General features: G+C 34.4%; 1 protein-coding gene across 2 annotated transcripts in view; it reads right to left on the bottom strand.

The window, feature by feature from the left end:
- The window catches only part of SEMA3C (sema domain, immunoglobulin domain (Ig), short basic domain, secreted, (semaphorin) 3C), a 181,584-nt gene that overhangs the window by 50,320 nt on the left and 108,180 nt on the right, over nt 1-23,084 (bottom strand). For both annotated transcript variants that reach the window (XM_011927699.1, XM_011927698.1), the window contains exons 6-11: nt 18,526-18,616; nt 13,105-13,224; nt 11,534-11,676; nt 10,087-10,201; nt 8,218-8,287; nt 5,425-5,569 (exon numbers count right to left, since the gene is read on the bottom strand). In XM_011927699.1, the coding sequence (XP_011783089.1) occupies nt 5,425-5,569; nt 8,218-8,287; nt 10,087-10,201; nt 11,534-11,676; nt 13,105-13,224; nt 18,526-18,616 (684 nt within the window). The remainder of the gene's footprint in view (nt 1-5,424; nt 5,570-8,217; nt 8,288-10,086; nt 10,202-11,533; nt 11,677-13,104; nt 13,225-18,525; nt 18,617-23,084) is intronic.

Here is a 23,084-nt window from a genome sequence, read left to right as displayed (position 1 = left end):
ATGAGTGCTAATAATGTAACACAAACAAAAATTGATTGCCCTTTGTAGACTCTATCTGCAGTAGTGAGTTTGCTCAGTGTCATACTGCCAAGAATAAATCAGATGTGATTAACTTTTCTCTCACCTTGCAAGATAATAAAGCATGTTTATTGAAACTTCCAAGATAACATAACATCTATGTGCTATCGTAAAGTATCTGTCCACTAATTAGGCTGGTGTTTCATTCTTTAGAACATTAATTTTACTCTGCAAATAGTCATTAAGTAATTTTAAGTAAGTAAACTTCTCCTTTAAGTGTTTTTCCTCAGTTCTCCTAGCTATTTGTTTATCAAGCAGTGATAAGCCCTCCCTTTTTGAGTAAAGACAGTTCAAGGGCTCTGATTACTAAAGTGTGAGATAAAATGCTACGAACAATAAGAATGCCATGTTAGGAAAGTAACAGCAATTGTCCTTACCAAACTTCTTTCCTATACTCAAGTATTCATAAATATCTGTTGCCCTCTGAAATTTCTAAATATTCTCTTAATCTTCACGTCCATTAGGCCAGTTTTCAGAATATATTTATATATTAATATACGTATCCATTATTTGGACATATTTTATCCAAAAAGCACTTTGATGTGCCCAGTAGGGGACATAATAATATAAAATTACTGTTATCTTCTAGACACAAGTATTCAAGTAAGAAAGACATATTCAAAGAAAAATAACAATATTATGACAAAAAGTAATAACTTGAGACAAATGTAAGATAAATCATCAATTTTTGTTTAGGATCATTTCCCTACATAGTCAAGAGACAATATTTTTAAACTGAGTTTGTAATAGTGGAGAACTTACAGCTGCCAAGATCTGTGAAGATGTTTAGAGATGAGAAAACAAAATTTAGAGTATTTAGAGAACTGTAATTCCTAGGGCATTGCTGGATCATGGAGCCCAAAGTGAAGGAATGAGGTATGAGGTGAGGCTGAAGACAGATTGCAGAAAATAATGCAAAACCAGGCAGAGAAAGAGTGACTAGCATGGTCGAGGGGATCTTAACCTAACACGTGGGGGATGAGTGGTATATAGATAAATAAAGGGTCTTAGTGGCACTCTAGAATCGAGGCTTATTTCTAGTACTGGTCTATGAAATCTGTACACTGAGAAAAACTCATATTTTGTGTTTCAACCTTGGTAATCCAAGCCCTTTGTTTGAAGCCCAAAAAATTACATAGCTGAAGACTTGTATTTGTGTATTAGCTGACCCTCATCTCCCTTCTATTTGCCCTCCCCTACATATAAAAGCCCACCGTTCCAGTCCTACTAACCCACACAGAGCTTTGAAAACTCACTTATTCATTTCCATCTGTGCCTTGCAGTGTATGCTATACCCTGCATCTGAAAACCCCTTCCTTTCTTACCCAATTTATTCACATCCAATCACTCTTTAGGGCAAGCTCAATCTCACATTTTTTTGTCCCTTTTCAAATCAGGCTGTTTTACTACAATCTCTCTCTCCTCTAAACTTCAATATTTATTTTTTTAAATTTTATTCACATGTTTTGAATAACAATGTGAGATGACGTGTAATTAATTTTTCATGTCTGTATGTCTTATGCATTCAATTTTCTTAGAAACGTTCCTGTTTTCAAACATCTAAGAGAAACAGAAATACTCTAATGTAAGCACAACCAGAAGACATATATAATCAACAAAACTGCCAGCAACGAACTTCTCGTATCCTTGCCACTACTGACTATGTGGATCATCAATTTTCTGTGATCCTTTGCATGTACCCGACCTGTCCAAAGCATGATGATGGAAGCACATGACTCTGTTATACTTATAAAGAGATGTTCAAGTTGAACACTTTCATTAAGTTCTGCCTTAACAGGATATACAACATATACAAACAATCTCCTGCAGAAGCTTTATACACGTTGCAGCAGAATAATGTAATATGTTTGCTTGGCCACAGAATTTTCATTCTTTGGCTGCCCTTTGCAACATACCAAAAGTGTCCTGTTTCTTCCACAAACTTGAATTACGTATGGAAAAATATTATGACACAATTGGCAGACTTCTTCCTACTGACTTGGGCTTGCTGATGGGGTCGTTTGCTAACTGAGCTACCAACCGTGCTTTAAAAGCAGCACCTACGGGGAACATTAGAACGAGGGTATGAGATTTCTGCCAGTCTCATTTCTTCAAGAACACAGCCGTGTATGTATGGGGTTGACTGGGCAACCATACTACTATATGGGGAAATAAAGTAGGACAATCACAGTTGATCCTTCATTGGGAGGACTTCAGAAGCAACATTCTTAACCTTAGAGAAGAGAGAATACTTTGGATTACTTGGCTGCAGATGGTTTGGCTACATGAGACGACATTAAACCCTGGAAGTGCAGGAAGAGACAGACACTGCCACTCTGAGTCAGAGAGCTGACTTCATGATGTTTTGCTGGTTGAAGGGTGGAGGGATAGAATCTTCAGGGAGGTATGCTTTTCCAGGAGGAGTTCCAGAGGTCACTCCTCTACCCTGCCTCTTTTATTCTCTAAGGATCACTCATCTGACAATTTTTTGATTTAAAGGAGCTGCTCTGGTCTCAACACCAGATGTAAGAAACCACATTATAGAAATATTTCTCAAACCCTGACTACTCCCTTTTTTCACGGAGTCTGCTGCAGATGTGTGGTGCTAACCCTGGCTTACTCTACACTGCTTTGGAACAGGAAACAAATGGTCATTCTTCAGAGCTAAAAAATAGTGAAAAGTGGGACTGTCAGCAGAATTTTCTAATTTAGCATTGGTTTATTCTGTTTTACTAAAAAGGGTTTAGTATTCCTACATTTTATGTAGAACAATTGCTGCCTGACATGAGTGGTTTTCTCACAGTGATTCTCTGAGTTCTACACACCTGTTAAGGTGCTTTTCAAGTTGTCACCTGGGTGAAGAGCCTGATGAGAGGTAATGTCAGAGGTCACTTTTTCTTGAGGAAAAAAAAAAAATCCCTGATTTGTAGCATTTGTCAGTTTCCATGGTGTGAATAGTTTCACAATGGCTGATTTCAAGTTACCACTCTAATGTTCTTAATTGAGAAGAGGTGCACATTATCTGCTCTTGTAAGCTGGGTACATGCTGGCTCCAGCACAGACTGCATGAAGCTCTGAGGCCTCAAACCCTGATTCAAGCAGCATGGCTCTCTTTTATCTTTTTAATATCCTTATTTGAAGGGTTTCTCTTAAGTTTTTTTGGGGGGGGGAACAGAATTTTGTTGAGTTTGCAAATGAAATGCTCCTGTAGTAACCCCATTTATATGTTGTTCAAAAGAATCACTGAGGAAAGCACATGTAATCACAACCACCTCTTAATTTTCCATATTAAGATGAGTCTATGACTAGGTCAATTTCAAATAGCAAGTCACTCTCAAAAGTGTATTTTTCTCTGAAAATGCATAAAATATGTTGAGTAAAATAGTTAACAGCCTTTGATATATAATGGAATTTCAAAGTTGTTCAGCCTCCCCTTCCTTTTCTCTTAAAAAATTTCTGCTTCTTATCCAGCACTCCCCAATCTTAAAATGGCTGTATCCGCTGATGCTTTTCCCTGTTTTATACAAAATTAATGTTCTGTCCATCTTCTTTCAAGCTGTGAACATCAAAGAGAGATCATCTTAAAGGATAATATAAATTCTGTAACAGGACTTTGTTGTCACTTATAATTATGACCTAAAAATTTAATCCTTTTATGAATAAGTAGCAATTCCCATAATTTTTCCAAAGTTAGTTAAAGATCAATTGTTCCACACAAAATACATATAAATGATTAAACTTTGAGCTTCCTAGCTAGGAATGAAACTTAAGCTTTAAAAATTTTGGAATAAAATGTGCTCTTTAAAGGCTTAGTAAACTATATTTTCAATTTTCAAAAAATGAACATTAGTATAATTTAAGAAGATAAGAAAATAAAGGAGTAAACAATATTGCAAATAAACTCTAATAACAAAGATAAAATGAATCAACAATTAGTAAAAATTATATGGGATAATTATTTGGAAGATATTAGCAAAGACAATTTCAAATTCAAGAAAAAAGGAACACCTTGTTTACATAACTGTTAGTATCTATCTTTTGATTTTTAAAATAAATTCATTGTTCATATTTATCCATTTTATAATTATAACCCTATTTTATGAAATACAGAGATATAAGATTACATTTCTCTTAATGTTCAATTGTATAACATCTCTCGGTGTACTGTCTGACATTTTAGAAACAAAAACTAATCAACATTCTAGAAGGCAGCATTATTATAGGCCAAATGAAAAAGAAAGAGTAGGACTTATCAATGGACCCTTAGAAAAATTCCGGTTCTAATATTCAAGTGCATTGTCTGTATCTTCAGCTGGAAAACTGAGTTTTCAATGTATCCCTAATACTACTAATATTGCATGATATGGATGTATCTACCTGCTTTAATAACAGTAATTCTAGTTCAGACCATTCCTAATTAGAAAGCTGCCTATAGTTAAACAGTTCTAATTTGTGTTACTTTATAGTTATAAATACTTTATTTGAATAATTACATCTCATTTGTGGTAACTATTTGCTAACACATAAATTTTCTTCCTTTGGGATGTATGTAACACAATTTCCATCTAAATAGATTCCTAGAAATGGCACTATCTCTAATTGAAGTATCTCTAAATTATTTCTCACATGGTTATTCCTTAATTAAAATAGATATTCAGGCTGCGGTGGCTCACACCTGTAATCCCAGCACTTTGGGAGGCCAAGGCGGGCAGATCATGAGGTCAGGAGTTTGAGATCAGCCTGACCAACATGGTGAAACCCCATCTCTACTAAAAATACAAAAATTAGCCGGGCATGGTGGTGCCTGCTTGTAATCCCCGCTACTTAGGAGGCTGAAGCAGGAGAATCGCTTGAACCCTGGAGGTGGAGGGTTAGGTGAGCAGAGATTGTGCCACTACATTCCACCCTGGGCAACACAGCCAGACTCCGTCTCAAAAAAAACCCCCCAAACCCCACAGATATTCATTACTTGTTAAATGAATTTATTATTATTATTATTATTATTTTGAGACCGAGTCTTGCTCTGTTTGTTGCCCAGGCTGGAGTGCAGTGGCGCAATCTCGGCTCACTGTAAGCTCCGCCTCCCGAGTTCACGCCGTTCTCCTGCCTCAGCCTCCCAAGTAGCTGGGACTAAGGCACCTACCACTTCGCCCGGCTAATTTTTTTGTATTTTTAGTAGAGACGGAGTTTCACCGTGTTAGCCAGGATGGTCTTGATCTCCTCACCTCGTGATCCGTCCGCCTCGGCCTTCCAAAGTGCTGGGATTACAGGCTTGAGCCACCGCGCCCAGCTGTTAAATCAATTTTTATAAAGCATCATAACAAAGCATTTTTCCTGGATACTTACAGTTCCAGGGCGAGGATATGGAATTCTTCCCTGATAGGAAATCAGCTGATGATTGGGCCCTTCTTTGTGGGCAAAAGGCCCATTAAACACAGTCTGTATATCAGATAAATGATAGACACACACTGCTGATCCTTTGAAAACTGAGCTAAAAAAGAAAACAGAAAAAGGCATTTTCGAATTTTTAAGATTAAAATACAATTAAAAAATATATGGTAAAATTTATGATAAAAAGTTAACATTTCACCATAGAAAAGTTAAATGTTATCGAACACATGTGAAATGCTGAAAAACTTTGAAAAAAGGTATTGATACCTAAAGCATTACAATATTCAATTCATCCATGGAGATAAGACAATAAGTTATAGTAAAGTCCTTTTCAATGTTTCCAAAATATAGGACAACTCAAAAAAGTTTCTAACTAGTTTATCTTAGCAGCAAGAAAGTATACTGATGATTTTATTTAAAAATATGAATTTGAATTCCAAATCACTATCATATATCCTATCAGCATTTAACTCAAAGAAATGAATCTCATTAATAATTGAACACCATATCTTTTTGTATTATGATTATTTAAATGAGAGTGTTCTCACATGGTATCCTGAATACTAGTTGGAGAAGCCTATGTCATCATGGTTTATGTACATCCCCCCTGTTGGTCACAGAACAAAAAATAGGAGCCCCAAAATATTCACTAAACCATCTTTAGTCAATGACACCTCATAAAATTTGTTTGAATCTTTAGTAAGAAATATTTCCATTGTCCTATGGCAGGTTGGCTGAAATCAATATTTCTCTGACTCACATACTTATTTCAAATTAGTTGTGAAATGAAAAAGGGTGCATTCCCATAAAAACAAATAAGATACATTGTTAATCGTTAACATTAACAGGCAGAATGATGATTTTGAATTTTTTGATATTAAAGTTACTGGTATTGGAAAAAAACTAGAAAAAGTTTTATTGAAAACAACATTTTCTTAAGAATTTGATTTTTTTCTTTGTTTGTTTTGGAGACAAAGCCCAGGCTGGAGTGCAGCGGCGCGATCTCGGTTCACTGCAACCTCTGCCTCCCGGGTTCATACCATTCTCCTGCCTCAGCCTCTCGAATAGCTGGGACCCTGCGGTCCACCACCACGCCCCGCCTCTCTGTTCAATTCTTCTGTGAGTTAAATCAAGACTACTTAGAACAGGAGTTAAACACATCCTTAAAGACATCTTTTTAGACATCTTGTGGGACAACAGCAAATATTTAAAAACAATTTCCTCGTAAATTTCTTTTACTTTTAATAGCTCATTGCAGTTTACAATTATACTGTGTTTTCCCATTAAAGAAAAAAACAGCGAAAATCTTTAGAGTTTTGTTTTGTACTTGACTGTCTAATCAAAGAGACCCATTATCTTCCACACTGGCTGAGTTACAGCTTAACTCTAAGGAATATGCCTGTATAAAATTAATAAAGAAAAATATGAGCAGGAAAATATGAAAATATTATTTATCTTGAAATATATACTAGTTGGTATATATTAGTTTGGGCATCCCAGAGAAGTGAGGAAACATTAAACTAATTTCCAAACACATAAAATAATCTCATATGGAATAAGAAAATTGGCCAGGCACCATGGCTCACGCCTGTAATCCCAGCACTTTGGGAGGCACAAGTTGGGCGGATCACAAGGTCAGAAGTTTGAGACCAGCCTGACCAACATGGTGAAACCCTGTTTCTACTAAAAATAAAAGAAAAAATACAAAAATTAGCTGGGTGTGGTGGCACATGCCTGTAATCCCAGCTACTCAGGACGATGAGGCAGAATTGTTTGAACCGGAGAGGTGGAGGTCGCAGTGAGCTGAGATCACGCCCTTGCACTCCAGCGTGGGCAGCAGAGCAAGACTCCATCTTAAAAAAAAAAAAAGGCCAGGGGCGGTGGCTCACATCTGTAATCCCAACACTTTGGGAGGCTGGGGCGGGTGGATCACGAGGTCAGGAGATCAAGACCATCCTGGCTAACACAGTGAAACCCTGACTCTACTAAAAATATAAAAAATTAGCCGGGCATGGTGGCAGGGCACCTGTAGTCCCAGTTACCTCTGAGGCTGAGGCAGAAGAATGGCATGAACCCGGGAGACGGAGCTTGCAGGGAGCCGAGATCGTGCCACTGCACCCCAGCCTGGACAACAGAGTGAGACTCCCTCTCAAAAAAAAAAAAAAAAAAGAAAAAGAAAATTGGTTCAATGTTTTCAGATTCTAAATAGTCATCACTTTACTTCAGAAGTAAGAAGTATTTTTATAGAAATGCCTAATTGTTTCCAGCTTTCCTAAGGTATAACTGGTATACAAAAACAATACAGTACATAATTAATTAATGTATACAATGTGGTAAGTTTGGACATATGTATACACTTGTGTTACTATCACTACAATCCAGGTGATAAACATTTATTACCTGTGATAACAGCAACCAAAAAAATGTCAAAAGTTTTATTTGCTCATGAGTCCTCAAATTATTTTATTGAAAAAAATCATTTATTTTTTTTCTACATAATTCATATTTTCATTTGTTTGATAAAAATATGATGCAATTGCTACAAATACTCTCTACAAAGGCATTTGGAAAGCATTAGTTTAGCTCCAATATATTTTGGTAATCAGGCAAAAGTAAATAAAATGGAAGGGTTTCATCCCAAATGACATGCAAAATTAAAAGTTGAAGAAAAGAATGCTTTCATAATAATTACTGTTACTCCATGAAGTTTATTGTTTAACTCGTACAATGCAACTGTTGAATAATTACCTTGATGTTGTAAAAATGCCATACACTAGTGTTGTCCTCGGGTTATCAGTTTCCAGCAGAAACACATCCTCTATAAAAAGGAAAATATTCTTTTAAAGTTTCTAAATATTCACTTCTTTGTTTTGAAAAATTTACCCTAAGAAAATAATTTCAACTATGAAAAGTATTCTGTAAGAAGATATTCCTGTACCATCATGGTAATTTGGAAACAAGTAATGATAGAAACACTATATTAAATTATTACAGATACTAGTAGAATTTATAAAAATTTTGAATCCTTGTGAAAACCATGCTAGTAAAATAATATTATGGGGGAAAAGTACAATGGCATATTATACGGACTAGAACCATATTAATCTCAAAAATAGCCATCAGAATATAAGAAAAAGATTAACAGTGAGCATTCCAGGAGGCAAAGCTATACAAATTTTCTGGTGCTTCTTCCTATATATCCTTTAATGTTAGTACATTACTGTTTTAATTTTAAAAAATTACAAATCTCAATTTCTTTTTGATCTAATCTTAGGAGTTGGAAGATGGAATAAAACTTTTTCACAGTAGCTTATCTTACCATCAAATACAACTTTTTGTGGCATATGGTCAAAATTGCTAGTGATACTTTTATTTAATGATAGCTCCTCTAACAAAAAGATGTTTAAAGTATACTAAGGCAAAGATAAAAGACAAAAGTATGCATAGTGCAGTGATAAATAACAGAATATGAAAGTAGATTTCTGATAGAAAACTCCAATTAATAATCAATTGCCATGATATGAAAGGCCTAGATGTAGTGACAATCTTGCTAACATAATTATTGCTGAGAAACACAAAATATGTATTTATTTTAAATTAACAATGAATTTAAATGACCTCATAAATAATAAATTTATAACCACTCAAACAAGAAATTAACAACCACTAGTCCTTCCATATGTGAATAAGGGCTGACAATGTCTAGCTCTCCCTAAAAAAAAAAGAAAGACTGAACCATAAAAATATTCCCAAACATTTGGAGGGACAGAATGAGCAAGTAGGCCTTTTCACAAAATAATACTCTCTAGAAAACTTATCCAGAAACTTTTGTTCCATAATCAACATAATGGTTTTTGAGCAGAACGATATAGTTCATGTTTATAGCTATTAGAATCAGTAAATTTTTTCCATATGGTAACACAGATTTATAGCTTATATTATCACCTGTCTCAAAATCTGAGAATGACCATTATTTTACATTTTAATGAGTTACAGTGAAAGAAAAGTCATTTATAAATGGCATTTAGTAAATATGATGTGCCCTGGGATATTCAGATTAAAAAAATAAAAAACTGTTCCTTGGCAGAGGTAATCAGACTGTCAGTCCTTATTTGACCTGGAAAGTATAAGCCTCATGTCACATTGAGAACACTTAATCTCAGAGTCACCAAGCAGAACTAAGAAGCGAACACGAGTCTCCAAATTTCTACTCTGACACTTTTTGCCATCCAAACTCTATCCTGTCCATTAGCTACAATAGTAAAACTATATAGCTGTATTTTCACACAAAATCAGAATATCAGATATTCTAATATACATGAAATAAATATAAAAACACAAACATATCATTACCTATACACAAATTATACAAGTTACACCCCCAAATACACACATTCATTCATACATTATGGTGAATTCAATGAGCTAAATGTTTCAGCAGTGACTCATGGGCATAATAGATTAGAAAAAATACTTATGAAAATTTATGAAATTTAATTATTTTAAATTAGCATATTATTTATGCTGCAAATACGCAAAATACATCCTCTTCTGAGACCTTATTTAAATATACAAAGCCTTCTTTCAGAAACATTTTTCAATCTCATATGTATGTACCTAATTCATCAAAGTGCGTTTCTGGGCCGTCTTCATCTGTTACGGAGCACACCAGCCTTGCCTTTAAGAAAGTGGTCCACTTGTTGACAAGGCTACGCAGTCCACCAGTGTCATTCTAAAACCATTTTGCAAACATAATTCAGATTAAGTAAATATTGAAGCACATTAAAAATTCAACTTGAACTCTAGTTGCTTGGAGGATGAAAATCTGAAGAATGGATATGTTAACCACTTCTGCACATCGATAGTCAAAGAGGAATATTTATCACATAGCATTTTATACAATAGTTATACTATTAATTCTCTTACAGTATGACGTCAGCTGAAAATATATTTATTTGATAAATGTATGACATAATTATTTCTAATTTTAACAATGTATAATGGAAGTATTTATAAAATGTCATGGAAAATAGATCATTTAATCTACCTTTCCTTGATAAAACTAATTGTCTTCAATTTGAACATAAATTATTATATACAGTGAGTCCTGCAGATTGTGGTCAGGAGAGTGCTGATATCTTTACACCAAATGGTCCCCAACAGTTTTATATTCACCCCTTCATTTATCCAAATTATCGCACAATTTTCAGTATTTCTAATCTGATGCCTTATTATACATTGTAAGGGGAAATGGCATTTGGATCATTCACAAATAGTCTCTATTGAAGACATTTTTCTCTGTGTCCAAAAGCCTTTTAGCCCTTCTGCTGACTTTGCTGTCTTGTTGCAAACGACTGAGAAACAGCTGACCTCCATGATCAGTGGAATATTATAATATATAAACTATTTTAAACACTAAGCACTTTAAGAAACATTTTTTCACAAACGATGCTAATCATAAATACGTCAGGACAAGTCTGTAAAACTCTATGATAAACAGGACATCACAAATTTCCTTGTATTGCTATGAATACTTATTCTTTCTACACAAGAACATTTTGGTTACTGTTTTTAATTAGAATTTTATTTTATTAAAGCTGTTCTTTTCACTATTTATAAATGGTTCCTTAATAATCATCTTTTACTGAGATAGTTACTGTATTTTATTAACAAAAATCAGTTTCTTTTGGTAATATACAATTTAGCTATTTTTTTGAATAGCAATGCATTAAATGGATATGCAGAAATTTGCCACAAGTGTTTATTTGTTCGAGAACACAAACAAAATATTTTCTTTAATTAAGATTTTTACTAAAATAGGGTATGCTTATCTCAAATAACTTAATGAAGGTTAGAATTTGGGTTAGGGTTATAAACACTATATTCAATATAAAATGATGAATATTAAATACAATAATGATGAATGTTACCTTAAATGTTCCTCTCAAAATTTCATTTGTAATAGTTGATAATAAAAGCATGGAGATAAAGTATAATTTGGATTTCTTGGTCTTTCTTCAAATTAGATTTGGTACTGTTAAAATATACAAGCATTAATACTTACAGGACATATTCGAGCAATCATGGAATGAATCTGTTTTGTGCTCCTGTTATTGTCAGTCAGTTTTTCTTTGAAGAAGAAGTATACCTTAGCATCATTTGGATCAGTACCATCTGGGATGACATGCGCATCTACAAACATAGGTTCTAGAAAAAAATACAAAAGACTAGGTATATATTCATGATGAAAATCCATCTTCTGTCATCTAAGTAGACCACAGGCACATGCCTTCCCTATCTTTGGTAGAAAAAACAGTTCAATATTTACAGGTACCATTTCTAAAAGCAGTAATTGCATTCACTCACCATACCACATTTGGAATGTCAGGTACCACAAAGTATAGCTATAATATGATAAATTACTTTATTTTTTGTCTGCAATACATTCTGGAAGTGCAGGAAATACAAAAATTCTTTGTGCACTGGTGAGTTTCAAAAATTGAAAAACTTTTCTACCAGTTATTTCCTAAGGAACCTGATGGCTGTTTTATTGAAAAAAATATTTATTTTTCAAAGTGTGTTTTTCAGTCTAGTGCATATAAACTCAAATTCGTTGAAGCAGAATAAGGAGTTGGAAGTCCAAGCTCTGAAAAACACGATCTTTCTTAAAACGCAACATATGAAATGAAAGGGAAACTTTTCAAGGAAAAACAGCATCATTAGTCATTTGGAGACATACAGGGTTTCCTTATTTCAAGAACAAAACAACCTTTAGAATATTCTATTTCCAGATGTACTGGAGGAATAATCTGAAGAAGTAAATGAACAATCAATGCTTTCTTGTGCTGGCCTATCAGCGAAATAGGATGCTTCACTGTGGTGATTCATGCTTAACTCTGCAATGTTAAATGAATTGCCACATTTAGGGTCAGCTAAAAATTTTCTCCAGGGTGAAATGACAAGAATCTTAGTTTTTGTTTTTTTTTTAATTGCTCTAAACAACAGCAATTGGTTGGAATAATACGGTAAAACCAAATGAGCACCTTTTTTGATGTGAATTCCATATGACGCCAAGAGCTGGAGGCAACTGAATATGGATAATCATAAAGTTATTATTCGTATGATTTCTACTGAATATTAGTCCATTTATGAGAAAATACATACCAGTTTCATAATTTTAGAATCTAAGTTGAAAACAAAAAAAGAGGAGGCTTCGGCTATACCCTATTCATTGCATCTAAATGTCATACATTTGGGATAATTTTTAGATTTGGTATTGTTAAAATATACAAGCAGATTAAATGAACTAAAAAGCATATTTAATTGCAATATGTTACAAGTAAACAACCGGAGAAGATGCTTGGGTACTGCAATATAAATTATCACTGTCACTTTTACCTATTCATGTTCTTAGAATTGTAGGATGATTAATAGAAACAAAGAATCAAAATATGGACTATGAGCTATGCAATTATTTATTTTCCCCAAATATTTTAAATCATAGAGTACAGAATTACTATTATTCATGTCATAGCCTGACATTTTAGTTTTTAATCATTATCCCTAGTTGTTAGGATGGAATTAAATAAGTCAGTTTAATATGATACTAAAAAAATGCATCAAATGCTTTCTTACCACTTAGCCATTTGGAATTATGTTGATCAGTTCTGACCGCATTCCTCTTGGTTAAACTTCGAAAAATAGCAGCATCTGTCCCCATGAAATCTATATACATTCCAGAGAAAAGCTCCTCATCTATGAAAAAGAAAATATTAATGAAATGTAAATTTTGTTTTTTTTTTTTTTTTCTTGAGGCGGAGTCTCGCTCTGTCGCCCCGACTGGAGTGCAGTGGCCGGATCTCAGCTCACTGCAAGCTCCGCCTGCCGGGTTTACGCCATTCTCCCGCCTCAGCCTCCCGAGTAGCTGGGACTACAGGCGCCCGCCACCTCGCCCGGCTAGTTTTTGTATTTTTAATAGAGACGGGGTTTCACCGTGTTAGCCAGGATGGTCTCGATCTCCTGACCTCGTGATCCGCCCGTCTCGGCCTCCCAAAGTGCTGGGATGAAATGTAAATTTTTAAAGCTATTTTGAAGTTCTACATGAGTTTATTAGGAGATCACCACAGGTATTACAGTGTGTTATGATAATTGGTTATAACCAAATGTTAACTGGTTTGCATTGTTCAGCAAATCAATAAATTTTATAAATTTTAATCTTTTCTCATTATTGCCTGAATAATTACTATGTTTTTAAAAAATCAAACCTCAAAGCAACTTCATTCTATGTAAAAGTGAAAGTTCCTCTACCTGTACTTAATTATACTACATATTAATTTTTATATAGAGTCTATCAGAAATGGCAGGTGTATATAGATAACAAAATAACACATTTAAAAGAAAAACACTGTAAGAGTCAGAAAACATGGTTTCTAACTTTGGTAATCCCTAACAGGCTGGGAATTAGTGCTAAGCTATTGAACATCTGGAGTTTCAACCTTCTCATCTATAATGTATGGGAATTACATTATGATCTTAAAAGTTCCTAACACATATTAAAATTTCCATGACCTTCCTAAATGGATTGAACATAATAGTTTTAAAACTTATTATTATGACATGATAAGGAAGCCACATTATAACTGTCAAAATATTATCAGTGATTGAAAAATGTAATCACTAAAAGTATATATTTTGATCTTTAGTGCTAGAAGGTTCCTGGTAAGGTAAACAAAGTGCTACTTTTTCAACTGCAACTCAGCCATAAAAATAGAATACAATGATAAGAAAGAAAAGGTATTTAAAGTTAAATAAATTTTTACTATTAACAGAATCAGATGTATTAATCTATACATACATAACATTCAACATTTAGCTTACTGTTTGAAGATCCATATTACTTTTCATCTAGTAAGAAGCAGTAAGCATTGAATTGGTAACAAATGTGACTCCTGAGTATAAAACAGTAGCTAAAGATCTATTTTAAAAAGCATGAAATTTATCAGCCTGGCCTACTGAACTGCCATGCAGCTGTGTTCCTTGACTGTTGTTCTAGGATTACTCCCTGGGCTACCTTCAGACTGTGGTCATTTTGGCAGGACTGGAACGTTTCAAAGTACTCTAAGCTCACTGTTTAATAATAAGCAGTACCAGTCGGCCCAGCATCGAATGGAGAATGGAATGTGTCTAATATGTGCTCACCAGGTTATGAACTGGACCCCTACCAGTTAGCAAGCTGGTGTGGTACGCGTTTGGTTGCTCAGCTCTCCTTCCTAGTAGGGGTTCTAGGCCCATGGAAACAGATTACAGGGAGATAACAAAAATGTGCATGAAGGCTTTTTTTTCTTTACCATTTTAGCTTCTTTAAAATTCTGAGAACATTTGTGACGCTTATATACACACAGATCTAGCTATTAAATTGTGGCAACTTTGTAAATAATTATTTCACATTTTTGTTATATTCGATTAACAATAAAACTGTGGATTATACATTCCTGCTATTCAACAGATTGATTGGCACAGCTATCAATTGTCGTATCTGTTTTCAAGCAGAAAGAAAAAAGATACTAAGAAGTTTATGAATGGCAGAGAGGACTAATTCTAATCCTACTTCATACCATCTTATTAGTTATGTCTCAAACATTACAGAAGCCTGCACGTCTAATTGGCTTCATTTCCTATATTAAATTCTCAGTAATTTTAATAGCAAGTTAGGAACTTTCTGCTTCATTTTATATCAGTAAGAAATTTTTGATTAATGTCACTTTGTTAACCATTTTGAGAGGAAGATTTTTTGCAGGACTTCATGCAGAGATAAACTTGTGTCTTTTAATTTTATTTCAAAAACATTTTGCTTTCCAATTGTATTTCTACCGACTAGAAAAATTTCATAAAGTTTATGCAGACTCTTTAAAAGACAACATCCGACTTCGTTGTTGCCCTACAGCAGTGACTGAAAATAGCAAAAGCACACTGAACTTGCACAACTACATTATGAAATTTGGAATTCTAATTCTTCGGGTCTCTGGTCATTTAATAGATATACATATCTTAACCAATCTGTGCTTTTTTTTAGTGCACTGTGCTTGAATGGAAATGATAAAACACTATTACAAGGTTAAGGGACATGACCACACAAATCATAGGAGGTAATTTTAGAGGGATAATCAACAGGATGAATAAAATTATAACTACAATCTTATAAAGCTTTTTGTTCTTTTTACTGTCAGTTTTTAAGTTAAGCAAATTGTTTAGTGACTTTCATTTGATTAAAAAAATGTAAAGTTACTCAAATATTAATAGTATAGGAACATGAGCATAGGAATTCAACTCTCGGGTCCTTGAGAAACAAAGAAGGCCAATGTCTAACTCCTATTCTGGAAACAAATCCAGTTCTCTAAGGGCAAGACTATTAAATGACTTAAGACAATTTAGCAAGAAAATTTATAATGCCTTGTTCTAATCCTTATTATTCTAAACAATATTCAATGAGATAAAACTCCAGTAGCAGCTATGTGAACAGACCCTTGAGGTTTATTTTGTAGCATTTAAATGGAACCAAATGAAAACTATATATATTTAATTACTATCAAACACACCACATGGTTTCTGAAGGTGAATAAAATTTCCTTTATAATGGAGAAAAGAATTTCCAAAACACTGCTTCTATTAAATAATATTTGGAAACATGCCTTGCATAGGACATAATTGGATAACTTTATAGTTTCAAAGCTAACTTTATGTCCTAAATGATATACTTTTGGCTCCTTCCTGTCTGATTTGAATGCCAATATTCAAGCAATTCACTGAATAACTTCCAAGGTTTACCTGTCTTAATGTAATTTCCAGATATGAGAAAGAAAGATGAGTTATCTATGCAGATGAATCAAAGCAAGCATTTCGAACACAGTAATTATTTTTCACCTGTTCTATGGTTGAAGGATGAAATTTTAATGCTGGCAATACATTAAAAAAAAGCAAAGAGGAAAAGATATCTACTGTATGTATGACATACTAAAATCCAGCATTTGTCACTTAGTCAACACATGACAACTCAGATATATATATATATATACACTCAGATATATAAGTATATACATATACATTTGTACTCAGATATATAAATACATATATTTTTATACTCAGACATATAAATATATATATTTATACTCATATATAAACATATATATTTATACTCATTTTTTTTTTTTTTTTTGAGACGGAGTTTCGCTCTTGTTGCCCAGACTGGAGTGTAATGTCACAATCTCAGCTCACCACAACCTCTGCCTCTCTAGTTCAAGTGATTCTCCTTCCTCAGCCTCCCAAGTAGCTGGGATTACAGGTGCACGCCACCATGCCCGGCTAATTTTTTTGTATTTTTAGTAGAGACAGAGTTTCTCCATGTTGGTCAGGCTGGTCTCGAACTTCCAACCTTAGATGATCCACCCACCTTGGCCTCCCAAAATTCTGGGATTACAGGCATGAACCACTGCTGCAGGCCAACTCAGGCATATTTTTAAAGTGTCTTAATCAAAAGAGAATGTCTTTTAAGTGAGTCATGGAAAGGTATTCAATGACTGAGGTTTAAAAATTGACTTGTCAATGTGTGGATCATTAAGCAATTAGGCACATGGCTTAACTGGTATTTTGTGTAAAGTGAAAAAATGAAAAAATAGCTTTATTACCATCTCCTTTTTGCCACAGCAATTTTTAGACAATCCCCCGAGAATGTACTTGGCCAACACGTGCACTTTGTTCATCTTTCCTTTGAAAAAACACCCCTTTAACTATTTCTAAAAGATTAGTAAAACACAGGAGTGCAGACATCTCTTTGACATACTGGTTTCAATTCCTTTGGATATATACCCAGAAGAGGAAATGCTGGATCATATGGTGATTCTATTTTTTGTTTTCTGGGGAATGTTCATACCATTTCCCAAAATGACCGTACTAATTTACAATCCCACCAACAATTTACACGATTTCCTCTTCTCCATATACTTCCCAACACTTGTTATCATTTGTCTTTTTTGATAACAGCCATTCAAACAGGTGTGAGGTGATATTTCATTGTCTATACTTCCATGTTCATTTCAGTATTATTCACAAAAGCAAAGACATGGAAGCAACCTAAGTGTTCATCAACATATGAATGGATTTTTAAAAATGTGGTACATATATACACAATGGAATATTATACAGTCTTAAAAAAGAATGAAATATTGTCATTTATGACAACATGGATGGAACTGGAGGACATTACACTAAGTGAAATAAGCCAGGCACAGAAAGACAAATAATGTATGATCTCACTTATATGTAGAATGTAAAAAAGTTGATCTCATAGAAACAGAGGTAGAAGGGTAATTATTAGGGGCCGGAGGATACAGGGAGGGGCAAAAAAAAAAAAAAAAGGATGTTTCTCCAAGGAATAAATTTTATGTGATTTTAGTGATCTACTATACTGCACAGTGACCATGGTGACAATAAATAAAATTTATTGTATATTTCCAAATTGCTTAAAAACAGATTTTTAACATTCTCACCACAAAAAAATAAGTTGGTGAGGTAATGGATATGTCAATTGGCTTGACTGAATTTTTCCTTTATGTATACATAGATCAAAACACCACATCGTATTCTATAAATATACACAACTATTTGTCAACTAAAAACAAACAAAAAATAATGAAAGGTAAAGAAAAAATACTAAAACATGAGGAAAAGTGGGTGTACTTAATACTACAAACGCAATTACAGAAAACACTGAAAACTGCTTTATGATAATATGTAAGTATACACATACACACTTTTAAAAATGCTTGGCTTGCTCTAGGAATGACGAAGCTGTCATTTATAGATGAAAAGTTACATGCTTATTAATTAATCTTATTCTTACAAATGAGAAACTGAACTCTCTATTTCTCAGCTCACAACTTTCTTCGTATTATTTTACTCATATACTATCATCCATACAACCATCAAGAACAGGCCTACCATGTCAAGCTAATTTTCCATGTTATTTTATGTTTAATCCTCCCTCTTCCATTGTCTACTTACTGATCATAACAGACACCGTGTTCACGTTGGGGTTGAAAGAGCAGCGTCCTTTTCCAGATTCACACTTGGAGTCAATCATGAAAACTTGGTCCTTTATTGTAGATAAAATTTAAAATGTGGCAACAATAACTTATTTAGTGAAGACAATTGTTCATCAGTAAAACAAAGCATCCTTAAAATTAAAATGCTTTCTAGTTGGTTGCTTATTATGCCTTCCAATTTACTATATTAAGATTTACTAAAACTATGAGGAGAATTGATCTGTAATTACAAGCTAACCACAGCAGGGCTAGCTCTCATTCTATTACACTCCCCAGAGGGCTAATCCAAGAAGTCGTTCTCCTCAAACCAACATCAGCAAAAATCACTTGAAAACCAAGTATTATTATAAATCTCAACTAGATGTGTTGAACATCAGCCAAAAGAAGACAACTGTCCATAGAGGAACAATCTATGTAAGGACTATAATATTTTCAAAATAATTAAGATTTTTAAAACATAGAATTTTATCTTACTGTTTAATTTTATCATATAAAGCATTGTACAAGATAATTCATAATTCAGATGTAAAATGTGCCATTTACTCATGAATTTATTTAACAAAAATTTACTGAGCATCTGCCATGTACCAGAAACTGACTAAACAATGGGGATACTGTAAATAAAATACACTAAAATTTTTGTCCTCAAGTAATTTATAACCTAGTGAGAAACATAATAAATAATTAAACTATGGAATATGTTAGATGGTGCTTGCTACTGAGAAGGAAAGTTAAGCAGAAAAAGGGAAGAGAGAAGACTATAGATTGGGGGCAATAAATTCAATGGTTTTAGCCTCAGCAAGAACAAATATCTTGTCAGTATAAATATGTAGCTTTTTCTTATACAAAGTTAGTACAAGCCCCCTACTAAAATTCAAAGTAAAAACAAATGACCATTTTAATAGGTCAAATAAGATGATAAGGAATCTTAATTATCAAGCTAAGGCTTTTGAAAGTTATCCTGAAAGAAATATGAACTCAATAATATTTTTGAGTGTGGAAATGGAAAGTTGCTCTAGAAAGTTGGACTTTATCTAGGAAGATCGGGAATGAAATGTATAAAAACAGACACTGCATTCAGGAAAACTGGTTAGTTTCCTATTACAAGAGTCCAGGAATTAGCAGGTAATAATCTGACATGGCATGTTTTCAGTGGTCAAGGTAAGAGCAGCAGAGATGTAAGAAAATTTATATAGTGGCAATCAACAGAGCTTGGCAATCAGTTATAATTTGGTGGTTCTAATTTCATTGTACTTGTTGTCCTTTTCACATTGCCTCCGCACCTGAAAGGATACATCTATTACATTTTCTATACGTGCCTTCAAACTACTGTTTTGTAAAAGGAACCTAAAAAGGTAAATCCAAACAACTATAGATATGTGATCATCAATCACAATCAATTTCTAATTGATCATATTCAGGAAAACAAAGATGATTCTAAAGTTTTGACTCCTTGAAAAAATAACGCTAGTACACAGTTTTTATATTGAGTGTCTATACTACCGCAGGACCTCTCTGAACATAACAGAGAATAATAGAGCTTAAAAAGAATCCCCGACCTCTAGCCTAAAAGGGTTCTTTCTGAGTATCCTAAGATCTTCATCAGTGAAGTCACTCTACAGGTGATGAAAAAATATGACTTATCCAGAAGACCATGTAGCTAAAGGGTGATAATAGCACAATTTGAATTCAGTCTCCTGACTCCCAGTGAATCTGATTTCCAAAAGGCCTTCATTCATGTTAACGTCTAAACTAAAAAAAAAAATCATAAACCAGAAGAAAAACAAACAAAAAAGCCTTATTGTGATTCTAGAGCTGGAGACTGATTTGACCAAATAAGTGAGAGTTCGTCTTGCAGGAATTGATGAGGTTGTTTAGGTACCATTTTCTCTCAACTGACCTACTCCTACATCACACAGCACTCTAGATGCAGATCTTGTCACCACCAGGAGCAGATGTGGTCTACCCTAACAATAACTATCTCAAGTACCCTGAAATAATTCTTCAAACTTGTCTCCTAAGAACTCTTCTCTACTTCTCCCCAGTTCATTAGGCTTTTCTCTTTTTGACTTTGTTAACAGGTTAGATTCCATGTTTTTTGTTTGTTTGTTTTTTAAAGACAGGGTCTAGCTCTATCTCCTGGGCTGGAGTGCAATGGTGCAATCTCAGCTTACGGCAACCTCCACATTCCAGGTTCAAGCGATTCTCATGCCTCAGCCTCTGGAGTAGTTAGGACTACAGGGACGTACAACCATGCCTGGCTATTTTCTTGTATTTTTTTTTTTTTTATAGAGACGAGGCTTTCGCCATGTTCCCCAGGCTGGTCTAAAACTCTTGGGCTCAAGTGATCTGCCCGCCTTGGCCTCCCAAGTGCTAGGATTACAGACATGAGCTACTGTGTCTGGCCAGATTCCATTTTTAATTTCAATAAGTTTTTTAATTTCAATAAATTTTGACACAACATTCAATTCCTTGAATGTATGACTTTTTCCATTGCATCCACACCCCAAAGGAATACATCTATCTACATTCTCCATACTTACCTCCAAACTACTAAAGATTTTGTAAAAGGCAACCTAAAAAGTAAATTCAATATACTACAGATCTGTGATCACCAACCACAAGTGGATCCCCTACAATGTACAGTGGCCTTTCAGAGATTCTCTTATCACAACTGGTTCTGTCATCAAAAATTTCAAGCCTTTGCCACTACAGTCAAATCCTGATTCTTCTGATCCCCTAACTTATTCTCAACTCTTATTATTGCTACTGTGCAGAGAAAGCAAAGCCCTTAAAGGACATATCTTCAATTCCTCACTACTAAACACACAAATACCATATTATATTTAGTAATGTAGTATTATATTGATATATCCACTAATACATGAGACTAGTTCTCTTACTTTGAGGCCAATACTTTGGATTTCATTGCTTTGGATTTCATCTTGTCTTGTCTTTTTAGGCACCTTAGATTTCCATTATTCCTTGCGTTTCTTTGATACATACTTTCATCTTATTAATTGGAGCCTTATGCCATTATTTAAACAACTCCCTCAGCTCCCATATACCACTCTCCTTATAAACCACACTTCTCAGGGAATTACATACATCCTCATAACCATTTTCTGACCTGCCATTTTATTTTCAATCCACTTTAATTCAGCATCTAATGTCAATTTTGCATTGAAACACTTATTGATAAGATCTTTAATGACAATCATGGTACACAATTCAGTGCTTATTTTTTAGACCTCATCTTACTTGAATTCTCAATGGCACTTGGAATTGTTGAAAACTTCTATGCTTTTACAATGACTTATTTTTATTTCCCAGAACCAACATAGTCTTTTTTCCCCTACCCCCCTTTCTCTGTTTAGTCTTTTTTCCCCTACCCCCCTTTCTCTGTTTCTCTTTATTTTTTTAAGACGGAGTCTTGCTCTGTCACCCAGGCTGGAGTGCGGTGGCTGCGATCTTGGCTCACTGTAAGCTCCGCCTCCCAGGTTCATGCCATTCTCCTGCCTCAGCCTCCCAAGTAGCTGGGACTACAGGCACCCACCACCATGCCCGGCTCATTTTTTGTATTTTTAGTAGAGACAGGGTTTCACCATGTTAGCCAGGATGGTCTCGATCTCCTGACCTCGTGATCCACCCGCCTTGGCCTCCCAAAGCGCTGGGATTACAGACACGAGCCACCCCACTCTGCCCTGTCTGTTCCTTTTAAGGCTTGTTTGTAAGTTGATTTTCCTCCAATTGGCCATTAGTTAGGAGACCCTCAAGTCTCAATCATAGTCATTCTTTTCTTTTACTCGATAATTTATCTCCCTCTCTGCATAATTAAATCCATACTTTTCTTGGGCTCCAGTTACTCTTATAAACAATGACTCACACATGTATATACTCAGCCTTATATTTAACCACCTACTTGATATCACTAGTTAGACCTTTCCATGGCATCTCTCATTCAACAGACCAAACTCAGGCTTATAATCTTTACCCTATACATGGTCTCTTCATTCTCATCTCAGTTCATAGCAACTATACAATTAAAGAGGCTGAAAATAACAAATGAACAAGGAAAGTGTCAACATTTATATCATTTTCTTTTCTATATCCAAATCCATCAACATCATCTATACTATTTTATACTTTATACCATTTTATACTCTCTGTCACCATTGCTATCACCTGAGTATAACAATCTCTTTTGTGGTCTTCTGCATCAACTCTCAAACTAATCTCCTACAACTTTTCCACTCCCCTTCTCCCCATGCCACAAATCATCTGTTACTTAACACACGAGTGACAACACAATTCTGTTCATGCCATTTTCTGCTAAAGATTGTTCCAATTTACTTCTCTGTTGATATATAAGAAAGACCATGATCTTTTAAGTAGCCTATAAGCTTCAACATGATTTTGATTCTGCTTTTATTCTCATTAAATGAATATTTCTGGATTGAACAATGAGAGAAAATAACAGAGAGTAGGTGGTGAAAAATTAAAAAGTAGGCATAGCAA

Source organism: Colobus angolensis, unplaced genomic scaffold (genome assembly GCF_000951035.1).
Source record: "Colobus angolensis palliatus isolate OR3802 unplaced genomic scaffold, Cang.pa_1.0 Scaffold74, whole genome shotgun sequence".
NCBI lineage: Eukaryota > Metazoa > Chordata > Mammalia > Primates > Cercopithecidae > Colobus > Colobus angolensis.
Note: the sequence above shows the minus strand (reverse complement) of the source record. Positions and strands in the feature narration are given on the sequence as shown.